The following is a 19499-nucleotide window of genomic DNA, read 5'->3' as shown; positions in this document are numbered from 1 at the left end:
TTCTATGTAACATGCTGTGAACAGTTGCACACTATTTCCTTGAGTACAAATATTTTCTTTATTATCTCATTAGCTTTGTGCAATATAATGCTTCAGTGAGTAAATTTTTGACTCATGAATCCTTCTAGGAAATTCTGAGATGTGACAGTGCTCATTGAAATCAGTCACACAATTTATGTATCTGTGTTCATGTACCACTCTATCTCTAGGCATCTAAAGATCAAACAACAAAATGCTGGTGGCAGGGAGATAGCTCTCTCAGAAACAGCCAAGGGCGAAGGCTGTCTAACTCCACAGCCCTGACACCTTTCCTCCTAAATTCACCGGGTTCACTCTGTTGAACAGTTACAACAGTTATATCCTCACTATAAGGGTGTGGGGAAACTTCAGAACATGTCAAAGATAAAGAGATTCATATCAAATGTCACTTATTTAAGCTGAGATTCCCTCTCACCAAATAATTAACTTTTTATCCTTATATGTCTTACATATTTTTATGTCTCATAACCATTAGTATACTTCTAGATGAAATAGGCACTCAGGAAATGTTTGTTAAATAGATTATTGTTATTTTTAGTTAAAAAAATATATATGTTAAACATCTTCTGTTTGCCAGGGTCTATTAAGTAAGACACGGTTTCTATTTTATTAGAAAAGCACACAGTTAGAACTTGATCCCTGGAAGACACAGATGAAATCCTAGCTTTTCACTCTCAAGAATATGAGTACACTTGGGAAGGTTCTATGTAAATGTGAGTTAACTGTGTGATATTAATTTTTCCTACAATTAAAGAATACTCCTTTCTTATATAAAGTAAGAGAGCCACAAAAGTATTGCCAAATTCTCCTTAAACACAGCTGGACACAAAAGTAATGTTTGAAACACATATAATCTCTGAACATGAAGAATAATAGTTTTGTTGAATGTAACTCAATCTATCAGTAGTCAGTAGGAACATTTGTTTACTAACTTTTTAGTTTATTCTTTTTGTATCTCTGTAAATAGATTATTTTATTTTAGATGTATTTACCATTTTATTTTTATTTTTATTACCACTGTTATCATTTGGCTATTAAAAAATAAGCAACATGAAAATAAGAGGGAAGACACATTAGATCCCGTAAGCAGACACATACTGGAGCAGAGAAGAAACTACGACGGCGAGAATAAAACACTAGGAGCACACAGACAGAGGTTCCCCCAAAGGGCGGCAGCCGCAGCTCTTCCCCTGGGCAGTCCGGGGACTCAGAGTTTCTTCAGCTCTGGAGTTGTACCCCACTTCCCCAGCTCTGGCCGGGAGTCTCGCACTCATTCTGTCCTGTTGGATGATGGGAGAGAGAATTCTCCATCACACACTGTGATTTCCAGTCGGACAGTCATCACCATGAGCTGATTACCTGGGATGGTCAGGAAAGGAAGTAACTATATGGTAAACTTACATCTTACCTGGTTTCCGCAAAGAAATGATTTACTGTCACCCTTCTTGGGAGATTCTCTTCCATGGAGAGAACTTTTCCGGACATCACTCTCTCTGTCCAGGCTAGGTAACCTGGACCGTCCAGAATCTGGCTCCTCAGAGCCTTGCTCAGAGCCACTGCCTGGCTATAAAGCCCTGGCTGAGACTGAGTGCTGGCTCTGACCACCTCCAGGCAAGCACATCCAGAGGCAAGTGTGAGAGACGCTGAGGGGGCTCAGGGCCCTGCTCACAGCACAGGAGGCAGACAGTCCCGAAGGTGGGGAAGGAAGAAATCTAGGTGCTGGTTCCACTGACCTGCAGTGCCCCGTGGGAGTCAGGAGGACAGAGCAGCAGCAATGCCAGTCTCGTGCACACAGTCTCAGGGGTGCCTACTGCTCTCCTGTTTGGCCCCAACTACCCACACTGAACTCGACCTCCCAGCACAAATCAGTCTCTTCTGCAAGGGATTTTCCCATGAGCACCTACTCTGACCTGGGATAAACCCCACGGGGGAGAGAGATGCCCCTGTGAGCAGGGGCAGCCCCTGTGCAGCTTCTGCAGGTGGAGACCCAGACACCAGAGGGGCCGCAGGCCTTTCTGCGAGTCCTTCAGAGAACCCCAGGGGTTTCTACTGAGAGTTCAGATTCCCACGAGGATCATAAGGTATTCTGCCTAGTTATCTTCTCCCCACAGGAAAAGAAAACACTCTCTGGATTCCCTCTCTGGAGGAGAGTGAAGACCGGGTCTGACTGTCCCTGGTGGGAGAGCCCTGGGGACCAGGCAGGGCGGCTGTCAGCACTGTGCAGCTTCTGCGTGACCTTGCAGCGGTCTCAGGGGCTGTAACCCTGAGACAGACACCACAAGTGATGGCAGCCACACTCTTGAAATGACGAGCATTATGAACTTGTGCTCCTCTACATCATGTAGAGGGTGGGATTCTGTGGAAACTGTTAGGGTGACCCTGAGAGAGAACAGGTCCCCAGGCCAGGAGGTGTCACCCTCTGCAATCAGGGTTCATAGGTACAAAGGAGGAAGGATTGTGACATCCATGAGCAACAATTACTGAGTCCTTCTTATGTTTCAGAAACTGTGCCAGAACATTATAGTGACACCACACAGTTCAATGTGATCACAGTTTTCCCTTCACAGATGTGGAGCTCCAAGTCTGAGTGCTCTGTCACGAGTCCTCTGAGTGTGGCCCGGGGACCACAGGGAGTCTCTGAGAACCTTTCCAAGGCTCTGCGGGGTCCGACCTGTTCCCACAATGACACTCAGATGCTCTGCCTTCTTCACCCTCCCCCTCTCGGGAGTGCACAGGGGGGCTCCCCAGGGCGCCGTGACGTTCGATGCGGCAGCAGAGGGAGCGCAGGGGACGTCAGCCCAGCTGTCTCTGCTCGCCCCACACTTAGAGGGTTTCCGGAGCTGCACACCGCAGCTGCTCCTGTCACTGTTTTCATGTTCCACACAAGGTAGTTTCCATCAAAATACATTCTTTATGTTAACATGTAATGGAAATGGTGTTAAGTGAATTAAAAGAACATATTTAACAACCTCTCTGTTTTCATTTCTCTGTGACACACACACCAACACATATAAACACTCAAATAAAGTGTCTTCGGGTCCTTAGTGATTTTTCAGAGTTCAAGGGTGTCCTGCATGGAATGACAGACGACCAGTCTGGCAAGGGTCCGAGCTGGAAGGGAGTGAGTTCCATGGGACATCAACAGTGTTTCAGGTTCCTGTCGCTGCAGCAGATGAACACAAACGTGAGAACGGGCTTCCACCAGCACCGTGTGTGGTAGTGTCTCCGGGTTACCATGGGCTGCAGGCCCGGTGGGCTGGGCTGCATCCTCAGGGTAGGACTCGCAGGTGCAGACCAGGCTCTGGCCGAGTGTTCAAACCATCTGTGGTCCTGCCTGTGGTCCCTCCACCTTCACTCTTCACTTCCCCCTCTGACTTCCTCTCTGCCTGGGGATGAGGGGACTTCTGCTCTTAGGGGGCTCCCCTGACTGGGTCCAGCCCACCACCAAAGCCTCCCCCTTTCAGGATCAGTTGGTCCCCAAATCCCTTCCCAGCAGTCCCAAACCAGGCCTGGTTAGGTGACGAGGGGGCAGGTGACTTGGGAGGCCTTCCTCAGAATCCCACCTGCCCGCCGAGTCCTTTTCTTACCCGCTGTGCCGGGTCCCCACCCCTTACATCCTGGGTTGGTCCTTAGGGAGACACCCCCCTCCCAGCGTCTTTGTTATCAGCTCACCCACCTCCAGAACTCCCACCCCACACTGTCCGGGCAATTCTGAGCCCCACCTCGGAAGAACACAATTTCCACTCCTGTGCCTCCCTCTCAGGGACAGGACTACAGTGTTCCAAGTGTCTTTTCATTTTCAGTTCATGTAAACTTACCTGAGTGAACAGTTGGGTGCACAGTCCACCCACCTGGCCCATGGACCTTCTACAGCAAAATGCACAGACCCCCTGAGCATTACCCTTAGGGGGCCCTAGGTTTAGGGGGCATGTACACAACAGACACATTCACGGTTTATTTAGCACAAGAAACACGGCCCCAGCGCAGCTGTGCCCCACACCTGGAGGAGCCACTGCGGCCCAGGGACAACTCAGAGTGACAGCTGCATCCTGTATAAAGCCATGACATACCTCTTGATACTTCTGTGCTAATTGGATTGGTACCTTCTCCCCTTTGAGCTGTGTTATTCCTGCCTTGTAATAACCTGTGCAGAACTCTCAGGCACAGAAATGAGCAGACAGATAAATCACCACCTTCCTAGGGTTGCATTCACCACTGGTGCTACATTCTGAGGAGGCTTTAACCTGATCTTCTGATACCTTTGACTGTCCAGATGGGTATTCGAGATGACTGAGTTAGGTGAGGTAGTTGGATCTTCCTAATCTGCTCATTCCTGGTAACAAGTCTTTTTCCACGGACTGTTCGTCCTCATCAAAGTAAACTCAGCTTGTTTGGTGATCCCACGAGAGCCACCTGTCTCTCCCATAGCCCTTTTCTTCCATTTTGGGGGACAATCCACCACACTCGTTATTTCCATTGAATACCATGGCATGAGTGCAGTTCCAAGATATGTTTTGTTAGCCCACAAAAACTGGGCCACCCATATTATTCTAGAGAAGTGGTAGTCCCCCCTCAATGTTACTGAGTCTGGGTAGAGATCATAATGTCTCCTAGAAACTTCCTCCTGCCGTGTGGGGCCCGCTCCCAGGGAATTCATACCTGCCATGTGAGGTCTATGTTTTGTTCCCACAGTGACCCATCGTCTTCCTCTGTTCTGTTCAGTAGCTTTCCACCCACAGAAATAAACATACACCTGTGCCCAGCACCCCAGCTGGTGCCTTCCGTCCATTTAACCAGGGACATTTCTTAGCCTGTGATCATCAAGGTGTATAGTTACTCCATGACCATCCAGCTGAGAACTGAACAACACACAGTCAGATGGCCTCGTGGAGAGTGGTTCCTGGAAACCTCTTCCCAAAAGAGAGCCGGTGCAGTAGAAGCAACCTGAAAAATTACATTTCAAAGGGGAAAGAGAGGCCAGATGGATTTCAAGTGAGGTTATTAAGTGTGAGATAACTCTGCTCCGAGTATCAGAGCAGTCCTCAGCTGTGGAAGCCTCTGGCACCACCTGCACACACTGCCCCCATCTGTCCACAGTGCAGATTCATCTATTAGAAGCAGTCCAATCTGTTAGCATACACCCCCTTCACGGGTCCCCTGCTCCTGCCTCCTGCTGTCTGTGCCATGTGGCCCTGCATGCCTTCTCTCTCTAGGATCTGTGGAGATGATAAACTTTGTTCTTTCCTCAGCCTCTGCTGTGTCTCCTCTTGTGGCTGCACTTGACTGAGCATCACAATACTGCCACTCTTGAAATTCTCATTCCTGGTTACAAGTCTGTCTCATCCTTGTATCACCCACTTGAGTTCAGACAGAATCCCTGTCCCTCAGAGCGCTCTTGGAGCCCTCTTCTGCTGTCTCAGCTGGAGCTGGACTCCCTGCACCAGCAGACTGAATGCCCTTGTTGTAACGCCCATCACGGTTGTGCTGAAGTCACTTTTTTAGTTTTAATATTTTTATATTGCTCACCTTTCCTATACTTTACAAGCAAAACAAGATTATTATAGAAAAATAAATTTCACCCATCAATACTCAGAGAGAGCTCAGGATGACTGGCTGTATGGTCATTCAGATATGCATAATGACCAGTTTTAATTCCTTTTTAAAAAAATTTTAGATCCTCACCTGAGGATATGTTCATTGATTTTTGAGAGAGAGAAAGGTGAAGAGAGAGAAACATCCATCGGTTGCCTCATGTACACACACTGACTGGGGACTGAACCCACAGCCTTTTGGTGTAGGGGATGATGCTCCACCCAACTGAGCCACCCAGTCAGGACACTGTGTTTATTTCTTTTGATGAGGACAACCTGAGGGCATTGAACACAGCTCACAGTGGGTACCAAAAGGTGTCATGGTTCATCATCATTTTTAATTTTTTGCTGCTAATATTTGAAACACTAGACCAAAAATATTTACTCTCAAAAATCTAGATTTCTTGTGTGTTATTAATATTTATATGGATTACTATTTTACATTTCAGTAAGAATAAACATTACAAAGCATAAACAGTGCAATCATTAGGGATGGACCTTTATTAAATGAAGGTCAATTTAGGAATAAAAATGTTTGCAAATCACAATTAGATGCAAACCCATAGCTATACCTAATATCCTTTTAATATTATTTCTGCTGAGACAGAAATTCCTGCTTCACAGGCTTCAGTCCTGTCTTAGTTTTTCAACACCACTTGGTCCAGAGCATTTTTCACTGGGCTGTCTGAGAAAAATAAAATAATATAAGCTATGATGAGAAATTAGAAGTGTTCATAACTGTTCCTACCATAACTTGCCATGGTAGACCTTTTTAGCTGTGCAATGCTATTGTAGGATGTACTCCACCAAAACAAGGGAGTAAACCAAAAAAGAGGGAGATGTGACATGAATGAACTGAGGAGTTTGACACTGGATCCTCAGGATGCCAAAGAGGTTGTGTGTGTAGGAGACCAGCACCAAGCCCAGGGGCCCCACTAAGATCAAACACAGAAGCAACAAAGGTGACAAGCTGGTTGAACCCAGTGGCAGCACAGGCCAGCACGAGGACAGACGGGATCTCACAGAAGAGGTGGTCGACCTCACGGGGTCCACGGAAGGGCAGCCTCAGGACAGCAAACACCAGGACAAGGGCCAGGAGGAAGCTGAACGCCCAGGATGTTTAGGAGCAAATCTCATTTTATTTGTCTCATTAAGTCATAGTCCTTGTTCTTTCAAAATGATAAAAGTATGTAGAGTACACTGTTAATAATTACAACATTGAGCTCTTATTATAATTCATGGATTCTGCTAAGCATTTTGCACATAGTATTTCCTCTCAACAAACCTTGAGAGTTTAAGCTTTGCAAGAATTACTCAAAGAATTTAAGTATGCTTTGTAAGAAAGAAATCCATACATTTTCTTCTTTAAAAACTCCTCACACACACATAAAACATAATTTTAAAAGTAAATGTTTCCTTTTGATGCAGTTAAAGTACTCAGGTTTCATTTAGGATGTAATTTAAGGAAAGTTTTGAAAAAGTCTCATACAACCTTTCCTACTACTTGTTAACTGTGTTCCATCACTTCACAATTGTGTTTGATTTCATGTTTGACTAAAGTGGTTATTTAACTCACCTCATATCTCTTACTTTAAAGAGAGAATTAATACTGATAATTTATAGCCTTATATCACTGGTCAAACAGTCATCACAGCAATTACACAGTCTGCTCTTATTTGCAAGAATGTTCTAAGTTTTGGTTATCTCCCATAGGAGACAAGTGACCAAAACAATGAGACAAAATGTGTAATTTTTCCAAAGGCTCTCAGCTATGTCCATTGTGCCTTCTTCCTCTTGTTTCCACCATCCCAGATCTCTACCAACACTGCAACATCAGAGAAACACAGCGGCAGAGAAAGTTCCAGTGTGTCTGTGTGACAGATACATCCTTCAGGGTTCTCTTCTTCTTGTTAGTTCCATCAGAGTTACACCCTTAATGCTCTTCCCCTTGTAGTGTTGGCTCATGCTCTTCCGTATGTGAGTTGTTGATGACTCAGAGCATATCACTGTCATAGACATATGCAGGAAAACATTCAGGTATTTTAAATGCAGACCAATTTTTTGAAGATGACAGTTGTTAAATTTAAAATATTTCAAAAATGCTATGTAATCAGTCTCAAGTCCTATATTTTAAATATTCTGCCAATACATTGGTTTCTTCAATAAAATTTTGTATGCAAGTCCTGATTATGGAATATATAAATTTGTTTCCTCTTATCCAGAATATCCCTCATGACCATATTACAAGTGCATACATGATGCAGAGAGCTGGAAGAGGGGCTCATTTTCTTGTGGAGCATCCTTGTAGAGAGGGAGAAGAATGGGCTTTCTCAGGAGGTAGTCACAGGAGAAGTTCAAGACATGCAAAGGATGCCTTAGGCATAGAGCACGTCTCTGTAACTTGTGCACATATTGGGTGAAGTAAGTCATTGTGTCTCTTACACTCAGTTATTTGTTATCAGTGAGGCTGTCACAAAGGTCTCTCCTTTTGCAGCCTCCTTCTCAGAGCAGCTTTGACTTCTCTGTTCCTCAGACTGTAGATCAGGGGATTCAGCATGGGATTGAAGAGGCTGTGAAACAGGAGGAGGTATTTCTTCTGCTCCTGGGGGTCCCCATGTTGGGGTCCAACATACATGATAATGGCTGTGCCATAAAAGAGCCCCACCACACAGAGGTGGGAGGAGCAGGTGGAGAAAGCTTTCCAGCGCCCCTCTGCTGACTGGATCTTCAGGACCGCATGTAGAATGTGACCATAGGAGACCACAATTGCTGACACTGGTCCCACCAGCACCAACACTCCCGAAGCCACAATCACAACCTCATTGAGGTGTGTATCTGCACAGGCCAATTTGAGAATGGCTGTAATTTCACAGAAAAAGTGATTCACTTTCTGGGGCCCACAGAAGGGCAATGGTAAGAGTAACACCATATCTACTAGGGCCATGAGGACTCCTAAAGTCCAGGAAGCCACTGCCAGGGTGATGCAGACTTTCCAGCTCATGATGGTAGAATACCGAAGGGGCAGGCAGATGGCCACATGCCGATCATAGGACATCACCACCAGGAGAAAACATTCGGTGAGAGAAAAAGTCAAGAAGAGAAAGGTTTGTGTCAGGCAGCCAGCAAAGGAGATGGGCTGGGCTGGGCTCAGGAGGTTGACCAGCATCTGGGGCACTGTGTTGCTGGCATAGGCTATGTCCACAGTGGCCAGGTTGGAGATGAAGAAGTACATGGGGGTGTGCAGTTGAGTGTCCAGTGAGATGAGCCCCAGGATGACCCCATTGCCCAGCAGGGTGAAGGCGTACAACAGGGAGAAGAGCCCAAACAGGAGCACCTGCATCCTTGGGCTGAGTGGGAATCCCACTAGGAAGAACTCTGTGACAGATGTCTGGTTGCCCCCCATTTTCCTGGGAATGAACAAAGGAGAGAGCTCATCAAGTCTGAATGCCCAAGGGACATGTTTAACATGGTAAACAGGTGTGTCATCGTTTCTTTCCACACAAAACTTGTTCAGTGACACCTCTGTCCTGTTCATCAGTTACTAAGACAATACTATGCACTGCAAATGACACAAAAGGAATTTTTTCACCCTGATCAATTAAACACCAGTGTTCTATTACAGTGTTCAGTAAATCTCACCTTATTTCCAAACTTCCACCACAGTTCCTAACACATTAACATGCCTACTCCCTCCCTAACAGTGGACACTTTCCTCAGTCACACAACTGCTTTGGAGGCTTTCTGGGGTCGAGTCCCAAACCAAAGTGCACAATGGACACCGTGGGGAGGGGGCTGTGGGCCTGAGTCTGCACCCACACGTGAGGGTGGGAAGGAGGACCAGGAGCCTGTGGGGGATCCTCCTATCAGGGGATCTCACAGATTTGTGCTTTCATTAGATGCTTTATTGGTTAGCCTTGTCATTTTTACTGGCTGTACAATCTTAAATTCAGTTGACAACATGGCAGGCAGACTGCCACAACTTTAACTGGATTTAGGGGAGAGAACTTTGTCTTTTGACCTTTGTACCCAGAGACATTCTACTCTGATCATGCTGTTTCATGATCGGATTCTATCCATCACACACTTATCCCTACATGAGCATTTATATTCCATTCCTGTATGTGTGGATGAAGTCCATGTTATGTATTTAGTTACATGCACACATATATATGCACACACATGCACTTCAATCCTTATGTGCATATATGTGTATATCATGTGAATATCATGTGCATGTAGGTGCATGTTATGTGAATATAAACCTTATTATATTCTTATTCCTATATGAATATTTATATTCTATCCCTGTGTGTGGAGAATGTATATGTTATGTATATAGTTCCATAAACACATATATGTACACACATGCACTTGAATCCTTATTATATGGAAGACTAGTTGCTATTTTCTATATTATTTCCTACTTGACTTCACTTGTAAAATGCTGGTGTAATGATTTCTTGATGAGTCATGGCCTGGGATTTAAAACTACTGATCAATATCCAAAGGTAGACCTAAAGCTTTAACTATATACTCATCTCCATAAAACCTTTAACATATCTTACAGCTAAACTCTAAGAGGAAACATTATTCATCATGAATCTTTACTTTCTGGGGTTTATCAGTCTTTAGGAAAGGACTTGTCCCAGGGAGGGAATTCTGAGGTATGACTTGTAACAATTAAACCCCTGCTTGTGTTTCCTTGTCTCTCTGACTCCATGTCCTTCTTCAGTCCAGCATCCATCTGAATGTCACTAAAGTAAGAATCTCACAAAAACTCATAATTGCAGTCCTATATCAATTCTCCATTAAATTTCCTCATAAGTTAATATTTGCAAGGCTGGATAAGCAAAAGTGTGAAGGTTTCACCCTGCTTCAAGGGGAGAATCAAGATTCATAGCAGAAACACTGGGAGATGATTTTGTCTTAGTCCAAGAAATATGGCCATAACAGTTAGAATCACCTTTGGGAAGAAAACTGGCTGTTTTAGTAGGACTGAGCTTTATATCAGTGAGTGCTTTAACTCAGAGATTTGGATTCTCATGTTATGGGAGAAGGTGAGCAAGAAAAATGCTCAGGTGTCTTCTAACTATAGGATTCACTGGACCTAAATGTATGGAAAAGTTTTAGCCACTTTTGTTTCAGCTTTGTTGCCACTTTGCAGTGAACAAAGACAGCAGTGGTATGTCTAAAATGTCCTATGGTGAAGGACACAATAAACTAAAGCAGAAGGACCAGTGACTGTCACCTCATCTTCCTCCTATCTGCTGCACATAGCTAAAACACAAAACAAAAATCCACAAATATTTACTACACATATTCAGTGTTCATCCACATGTTTTTGCTGAGGACACACAAGACAATTCCTATCTGCTGGTTTGCAGAACCTACCTGGAGTGACAAGTTTCTTAAAAAGTCTCAAAAGATGATAATTCTCACATTCAAATAACTCACCGAGTAGAAGTTCACTTTCAAAAAATCTTCAGGGTGCTCTACTGTAACAAACTCCTATTGTGGTCAGGTTGGTCCATTATTTCATGAAAACATGACTGAATTTCATGGGACAATGGAAACACTTTCAAGCAAATCTCTCAAATGCCTAATGTGTCTTATCATTTAAACAAGGAGTTTTATACTAAATAATCAACCTTAGGTGTATCTAAATGAGAAGGTGACTTAAATGATCCAATTAGCTAAGTCTGTAAATAGCAGCACCTGGCACTGACAGACAATAACAGCTCCCTTCTGCACTGTGATTTTTCATCACTCCCTGTCTGAAATTGAGTAGTGAACAAAGACTGGACAACATAAGAAACTTACCACAGACTTACAGCTAAAAACGAGAAGACCAGCTGAATGTGACTTTGGTTGCCTAAAACACACTAAGAAAGAGAAAAGTATCTGTGAGTTAGTGTGGAAATTGCCGTCTCACAAGGATCTCTTAGGAGAAAAGGTGCCCAAACAAGAAGAGATGATTTATTCTCTGCTCAGCTCCACCACCTCTCAATATACTGCTGAGTGTTTGGTGTAGGGAGGGAGAAAGACCCGCCAGGCACACTGCCATCAGCTCCCGTCCAGGGGAAAGGGGCTCCACAGGGACTCATCTCTGCTGTTCTCCACAGGGACACTTGTGGCAAGACGGTGGTGCTGATGATTCCTTCACTCACTGTGGGGTGTGTGTTCATCTATTTACAAGCTCTAGAATGATTTCTGGGACTCCTTCACACATGACAATGACCACACCTTGCATTCACTGTGGCTCAAGAACTCAATTTCCCCACCTACAAACCTGCCAAACAGAGTAGGTGGTACACAGGGCAGCTGGGGCCCATAAGTTTTTCCCATCTTCTAGGCTTGGCTGAGTTTTATCTCACACCTGACTAGAACAGGTATCTTCTGTATTTTTTCTCTTTGAATCAGATGGGATCCAACAGGGAACAGAAACCATGCTGGTGTGGTACAATAGTAGAGAGACTTTCATACCACACAATGGTTACAAGGATACTGGGGAACTACAGCAGTAAACACAGAGCTCTCAGATGAACAAGCAAATGGAGTGAACCTGCTATTCCAACGGTTCAAGGGTACAGAGCAGAGGCTTGGTGACTGGAATCCAGAAGGTCAGAAGAGTTGGGGTTCAGACTTAACCCTATGAGGAGAAGGGGCATTCCAGGGGCACTGTGGCGCCAGCAGGGAGTGACAAGGCTGGTTCTGGGACCCTGAGTACCTGAGGCTGGGCAGAGGGGCTTCACTGCCACTGCCAAGGGCTGTTGGGCAAGGCTGACAAGAGCAATGGGCAGACAGGAAGGAGCAAGGTCCATATTCTGCTCCAGGCTCCTAGTTTGCTTTAGAGCTCCATACCTAACAACATAAGCAATTGGAAGCCACGAAATGCAATAATCCTCCCTGGCTGGTGTGGCTCAGTAGGTTGGAGGATTGTCCCTTAAACAGAAAGTTCACAGGTTCAATCCTGGTCAGGACCCATATATACCTAGGCTGAAGGTTTGGTCCCAGTCAGCACACATACAGGAGGCAACCAATGGATGTTTCTCACATGTTTCTCTGCCTCTCTCCCTCCCATCCCCTCTCTCTAAAAATTCCATAAGCATGTCCCTGCGTAAGGTTTAAAAATAAAAATCAATAGTCCAAATGTCCCAATTTGGTTAAGAAAAATTGTAAACTGGATACCAGATGCTGGGGTCTCAAGTTTATCAGTGAAAAACAACCTCCACATCACTCCGACTGAGAGTTCATTAAGGGACAGACACAAGAATTACTTTAAAAACACTAACTGGAAGATGAGGTTTAGCTGTGATGCACAGAGAGGTTTGCTGATTCCTTACCTTGAAGGGAACGTGCTAGCTAGTCACAGGCAGCCCTGGGAGCCACAGGCCTTCCCTCTAAGGTCCAGCCTAGGTCTCGATGACAGAGCAGACACAGAGGAGAATGTGTGCTGCTTGCTAACACTTGACGACCAGAGGGAAGGAGGGCTGAGTAGCGACAGCACCTCAGTAAAAGTCGGACAGTTGCTACTTTCTGGTACGTGCACGCATAACACAGACTGATAATGGGACGTTCTGCATGCACGGGTTACCATGGCTGGATGACATGTCGTGTGTTAGGTGCTATCGATGTGTAGTGCACAGCACTGGGTGAGGGACTGACAAACACGTTAGCTGTTGTGATAAGAGCCCATCTGCTCTTCATATTCAGTGAGCTCTGCTGCCCACAGCAGGTAAGTAAGAGTTGGGTGGCTTTTTAAAATGATCTTTTATGCTATAGTATTTGAAATAAAGGCAGAGATAAAACTTAAGAGTTTTGTTCTACATGTTATGAACTTCAGTAGCTATATTTATTTCCTTTTTTTAATATCACATACATCTAAATTTAAGCATAGTTGGTGTAAAGCTAATACTGGTTAGATTATTTCACATGTAAATATAGTGATCTGACATCTCCAAACCTTACCAGAGCACGGAACATAATTTTTAGAAGTTGTAAACAGTCATCATCCTACCACTATACAACCAATACTATACTATTGTATGTCATAGATTTCACTATTTACTGCATATATGTGTAGCATTTTGTAGTTATATAACATTTGCAATTATTGCTTCACATTTTCCCTTTAAATATTATAATAATTCTTTCCTGTGTAACTGTAAAATATCTCTATCATTTTAATGACTGTATAAACAGCTCATTGAGTTACTGTGGAATACTTTGACCAATTTATCTTTGTGTTAAAATTTTGTTTACAACTTTCATATTAAGGATAATTTCAGAGGGGAAAAAAGAAGGCTACTGAGTAATCATTACTCCCCAAGGGAAGGGCACACACTTACTCCTCTGATCAAGTCCCCTGTGTGCTCTCAGTGTGAGATGGAGAAAGACTCTGGAAGCAAGTGGCCACCCTCACCTCAAAGCTGGTTAGAAGGTACAGTTTATGGCAACACCCTCAGGGACCCATCCCCGACCACTGTGTTTGAGAAGTAGAAGGAATCAGTGAAAGTCAATCTGCCACCAAGGCAGGAGAGCCAGCCACACTCTACTAGTCACCTACAGCGTCTGGTAAAATGTCAGGATTAGCATTCTCATGAGGGAAATAGCACAGACCTGGACTAACCAGGGTGAAAATGCTGGTGAAAGACACTGGAGAACATGGAAACAATTTGTATATCTACATAATCACAGCTCAACACTCAAAAGATCGTGGGGACCACACACAGCCCAAATTGTTTCTCTGAGACCCAATGCCCAGCTGTGCACTTTGCCAGCTACTGGCTCAGCAGCTTGCCCCCAAGGTTGAGCTCGGCTCCCACAACATGTTTCTCCTTCTCCCCTTTCCCCTACACACCCTGTATTAATTTTGTTCCTTCACTCAGCCTGTTCACTTGCCAATAGGAGTAAGTAATTTTCACATGAAAAGTCTCTGCATCATGCAACACAAGAAACTTGAGCTCCCTGAGATGGTCTTTAAGTGGCAAGTACAACCTGGGAAAACCGATAAGCAGCCCTTGGGTTTGCAGGACCACGTCCTTCCACTGCAGCTTTTTCTTCCTTCCCAAATCCTACGACATATGCAGTTACTGAGTTTACACAGTTAGGATACAGATGGAGATAGACTGTATTCAACCTTTGGGATACAGAATAGGAATTAATATATGTGTAAGTATATGGATATTCAATGCAATGAACAATAAAGAAAAAATTATATCTGATTAAAAAAATCAGTGAGTGTAACCTATGGAGAGCTTCCTCCAGAGGAAGAGGGAAGGCCTGATCTCCCATCATGAGGAACCACGGCAGAAGGGAGCACTTAGCTTCTCTGGATTCAGGTGGTAGCTGAGCACTTAGGCTGGGGACTCAAATGTCACAGCAATTAGAAATGGCTCTCCTCACACAGTGCTCTCCAAAGGGCACACTTCCTCAGTGTTCCTCAGGCTGTAGATCAGCGGGTTCACTTTGGGGTTGGAAAGGCTGTAACCAAAGAAAGGATCTGCAGCTGCTCCTCAGGATCACGCAATTTGGGGGCCATGTACATGTTGATGGCACTACGAAAGCAGAGGCAAACCATGCAGAGTGGGAGGAGCAGATGGAGAAGGCCTTCCTTCGGCCCTCCCCAGACTGGATCCTCAGGATGGCCCAGATTATCTGTGTGGAGGACACGAGCATCACACACAGGGGCCCCACTAAGTATAAGCTCAAGGGAAATGACAGGTTGGTCCACGGATGCTAGTCATCTGGATGTGTTCAGTCTAGATGGATGGCCACAGTGACCAGGAATCCAGAGCCCTGGTCAGGAGGACCTCTGATTAGCCCCTCTGAGTCTGACTCCAGGTTCACTGCTCACCCATTAGGTGGTAAAGTATCTTCCAGGGTGGATACTTCTATAGCAAAGATCAGCACACTTCCTTGCTCTTTACGCAGCTGCATCTCCAATTTTAAATGAATAAAAATTTAGGTATCCTGGCTTATGCATCATTCCATTGTGCTTTGGAGAACAAGATGCAGTCCCTGAAGAAAATTTGCAAAATGGATCTAAACCGTGAAAACCAGACCCACAACCAAATTAGCCTCATTTGAGCAACACTTGGGAATAAAACGAATCCCTTCCCAAAAACAAGAGATGAGGCGCCTTTTTTTTTTCATAAATAAGTACTATTGATAAACTGCCAAATCACCTGGACAAAAAAGAAATCTAAAGCATGGATCAGAAATTCCTCATACAGGACCTGAATCACACAAGCAGGTTAAAGGTGATGAGCTCCAAGAAGATTTTACTATGAAAATGTGTTTTGGGAGAAAGGGCAGAATAAAAAAAAAGGTGCACATTCAACACGAAATCCTATAAAGAGAAAGTTAAACTATTGTTGACTAGCTCAGCCTTCCTCCACCTCACTCTGCCAACACCTAACATCTTGGTTTCTTGTCTGTACTTTCTCCATCCCCACCATAAAAACATAGCCTGTGAACCACAGGAATCAAACATATTTAGAGAGCACATGCTAGCCCCCTGACCCTGTCTTTAATGCTATGCTCAGTGAGACACACAGGTTGACATTAGTTAGTTCTCATTTGGCTTCACATTCTGCAGCAGTAAATACGTTCCCACACACTCACGAGGAACTGTGAGGACACTGATAATAAGTAAATGCATATTTTACACAATAGCCAATATGTTAATTGTCCTCAAATGGAACCTCTCTCCATAATATACTCCACTACAATTTCCTTTGGCTAGGGAAATTATTCCATGTAATTCATAACAAAAAAATTTCTTCTTTTCCTGGTGTCATCTTTTCCAAGTAAATCTCCATCACATGGATAACTCTTCACCAATAAAAATTAACCAAATCTTGAGTACCTCTAAATAATTAGTCTGTAAAATATACAGCTAGGTAGAATCTCTAGTAAAAAGATGAAAACAAGGCCAATGGTGTACAGCTTTATGTCATTTTTTACTTACAGGAGAAATTTTAGCATTTCATCGTTAAGTACCATGTTAGCTGTGTGGGTTTCCTTTTCTTTTTCTCTGTAGGTCCTCTTTAGAAATGCTTACTGTTTGTTAACACTAGCATGTAAAGGATTTTATCATGAATTAATGTTAATTTTTGTCAAGAACTGTATTAGATCTACTGATATGTACCTTTAATTTGTTAATGTGGCAGATTATGTTCATTGTTTTAACATTAAACAATTCTAGCATTCGGGCATAAAAACTTTCTTGAAACATAAAGTTATTTTATTTTATGAATTTGTTCTACTAATATATTCTTTAAGTCATTTGCATCTCTTTCATGAATAGGTTTAGACTGATTTTCAGCTTCATACTTTATCTTACATTTGGTATCAATGACATACACAGCAAGAGTAGTTATTTTTTCACTTTATAACAGGTTCAAGGACAGAATCCTGGGTTGGTTAAAGTAAAACATTCAAAAAGGCATTCAAGGTCCCGGCGTGATGAGGACCAACTTACACACACAAAATACTCCCAACCATCCCTCCCAGGGACCTCCTTCTCCCCAGAAACCTCCGCAGGGCACCCTTGACCTCTGTGTTCCTCAGGCTGTAGATCAGCGGGTTCAGCATGGGGATGAAAAGGCTGTAAAACAATGACAGGATCTTCATTTATTCTCGAAAGTGGGGGGACTTGGGGGCCAAGTACATGACGATGGCACAGCCAAAGAAAAGCCTGACCAAGCAGAGGTGGGAGGAGCAGGTGGAGAAGGCCTTCCTGCGGCCCTCCCCAGACTGGATCCTCAGGATGGCACAGACAATGAGGGTGTAGGAGACCAGCACCAAGCACAGGGGCCCCACTAGAACAAACACGGAGCCCACAAAGACCACAAGTTCATTGAGCCTAATGTCAGCACAGGCCAATTTGAACACTGACATGATTTGACAGAAGTCATTGATTTTCTGAGGCCCACAAAAGGGCAGCCTCAGGGAGAGAGTAATGTAGACAAGAGACAGGAAGAAGCTAAACACCCAGGATGTGGTGGACAGAACCATGAACACTCTCTAGCTCACGATGACAGTGTACTGGAGGGGGTGGCAGATGGCCACATACCGATCATAGGACATCACCACCAAACATGTGCACTCTGTGACAGCAAATATCAAATACAGGAAAGCCTGAAGGATGCATGCACCAAAGGTGATGGTTTTCTTGTGCGTCACCAGATTTGCCAGCATCTTAGGAACAGTAGTTGAGACATATGTCAACAATAGCCAGGTTTGAGAGGAAGAAGTACATGGGGGTGTGCAGGCGGGAGTCCAGGCAGATGAGCCCCAGGATGACCCCAGTGCCCAGCAGGGTGACAGGGTAGAATAGCAGGCAGAACCCAAAGAGGAAAACTTCAAATTCTGGGTCAACCTGGAAGCCCAGCAGGATAACCCCTGTGATCCATGTCTGATTGTTTTCCATCTCCTTTTGACTGCTGAATAGAAGGCTGCCCTTAGGACAGAAACTTCACAGTTGAAAAGCAGAAAAGGAGAAAAGAAATGGTATGCTCACATAGAGTGAGAATTTGCACCAAAAGCCACCGAATCAGTAAGTGATGGATTTAATCCCACCCACAGTCCAGTGATTCTGATCTGCAAATTTGGCTTTGAAGATATTTAGAAAGTTTAGATGTTAGCCACTATTAAAAATTGAGAGATTTCACAAAAAATTAGGGTCTCTGGCTTCCATTAAATAAATAGAACATTTGATACTTTTTAGAATACACTATGAGCAATAACCAGCTGAAGCTAATGAAGAGAGAAAGACAGATGCCTTTTCATTTATCACAACTTCTAGGAATCTCTGTTTTCTTCCAGAAATTGAAGGGGAGTGACACCTAATTTTATCACAGCACTTACACGCTTGGTTGTGTTCCACAGTTTTAAGAAAAGACTGATGCTCAAAGTGAGTTGTTTAGCTCTCCTCTACTTGAAACCCATGAACACAAAAGATCAAAATATAAAATGTAAACCCCCAACTACACAGTCAGAGTTTTAAATGGGACAGTTCCTTCATACACCAGGAATAAATCAGAAACACGACATGCTCCATCATGAAAGCAGAGTGTCACACCTGGGCCTCAGCTTGTGTGGAGTCCAGGAAAGTTTTGGGAGATGGGGCCCCAACACGATTCCCCGAACCCAAGCACCTGGGCTGGGGCTCACACACATACAAGGATACACTTTTGAAAGTGCTGTTTAGAGACCCAAATACTAGATTGAGAGACTAAACTTACATATTATAAAGTTCCTAAAACAAAAGATAAAGAGAATGGTAAAGAAACATTATTTGAAGAGACTTAACCAAAAACATTACAAAACTGAAAACAGACTAAAGTCCTTAATTTGCAAAAAAAATTTCTATTTAGTGAGTGCAATAAAGGAAGATAGATGTACACTCAAAACTTTTTATAAGTAAAGATGACATAAATCTTTAAGTAAAAAATGTACTCTGGGGATGGAAGAGCACAAATAAAAAATAAATTCTCAATGAATGGAATTTCTTAGCAATGATCTCTTTGACTATTGTCTTTCTTCCGTTCCCTACATGTCACTGTGTCTACACCTGCTGGAACCCCATTCAAACAGTGACGTAGTCAATGGACCTCTCTCATGTCTCTTCATTAATTACCCTTTCAGATTGTTTCCCTTTTGCTGCCTTCACACTGTTCTAGGCATGTCACAACTATATTCAAATTGCACACCTATTCTATGACTGACAGCTGCTAGACATTTGTCTCATTTGCCTAGCTTACAAATCATTTTTAAGTAACTTTATTTTTGCTTTCTAAGATTTTTAAGTGGATTCTTTCTACGTCTATTGTTTTGTTTGATCCCTTAGAATCCCTTTACTGT

General features: G+C 43.7%; 2 protein-coding genes and 1 pseudogene across 2 annotated transcripts in view; all 3 read right to left on the bottom strand.

The window, feature by feature from the left end:
- The window catches only part of LOC114508080 (olfactory receptor 13-like), a 47004-nt gene extending 35174 nt beyond the window's left edge, over positions 1-11830 (bottom strand). The window contains exon 1 of the mRNA XM_028526080.2: positions 11451-11830. The gene's annotated coding sequence lies outside the window, so the exon portion shown is untranslated. The remainder of the gene's footprint in view (positions 1-11450) is intronic.
- LOC114507832 (olfactory receptor 13-like) lies at positions 8050-9060 on the bottom strand. The gene has a single exon (XM_028525850.2). It carries the CDS (start codon positions 9031-9033, stop codon positions 8101-8103), a length of 933 nt encoding a protein of 310 aa, XP_028381651.1. The 5' UTR covers positions 9034-9060; the 3' UTR covers positions 8050-8100.
- Positions 11831-14900: 3070 nt separating the features above from the next.
- LOC114507960 lies at positions 14901-18066 on the bottom strand (annotated as a pseudogene).
- Between the last annotated feature and the right edge of the window lie 1433 nt (positions 18067-19499).

The sequence above is a fragment of the Phyllostomus discolor genome, chromosome 10 (assembly GCF_004126475.2).
Source record: "Phyllostomus discolor isolate MPI-MPIP mPhyDis1 chromosome 10, mPhyDis1.pri.v3, whole genome shotgun sequence".
Taxonomy (NCBI): Eukaryota; Metazoa; Chordata; class Mammalia; order Chiroptera; family Phyllostomidae; genus Phyllostomus; species Phyllostomus discolor.
This window is presented reverse-complemented; position numbering and strand designations above follow the sequence as displayed.

Bases quoted from the DNA above. Each gene is read 5' to 3' on its own strand.
- LOC114507832 (XM_028525850.2), bottom strand. From the start codon at position 9,033: ATGGGGGGCAACCAGACATCTGTCACAGAGTTCTTCCTAGTGGGATTC.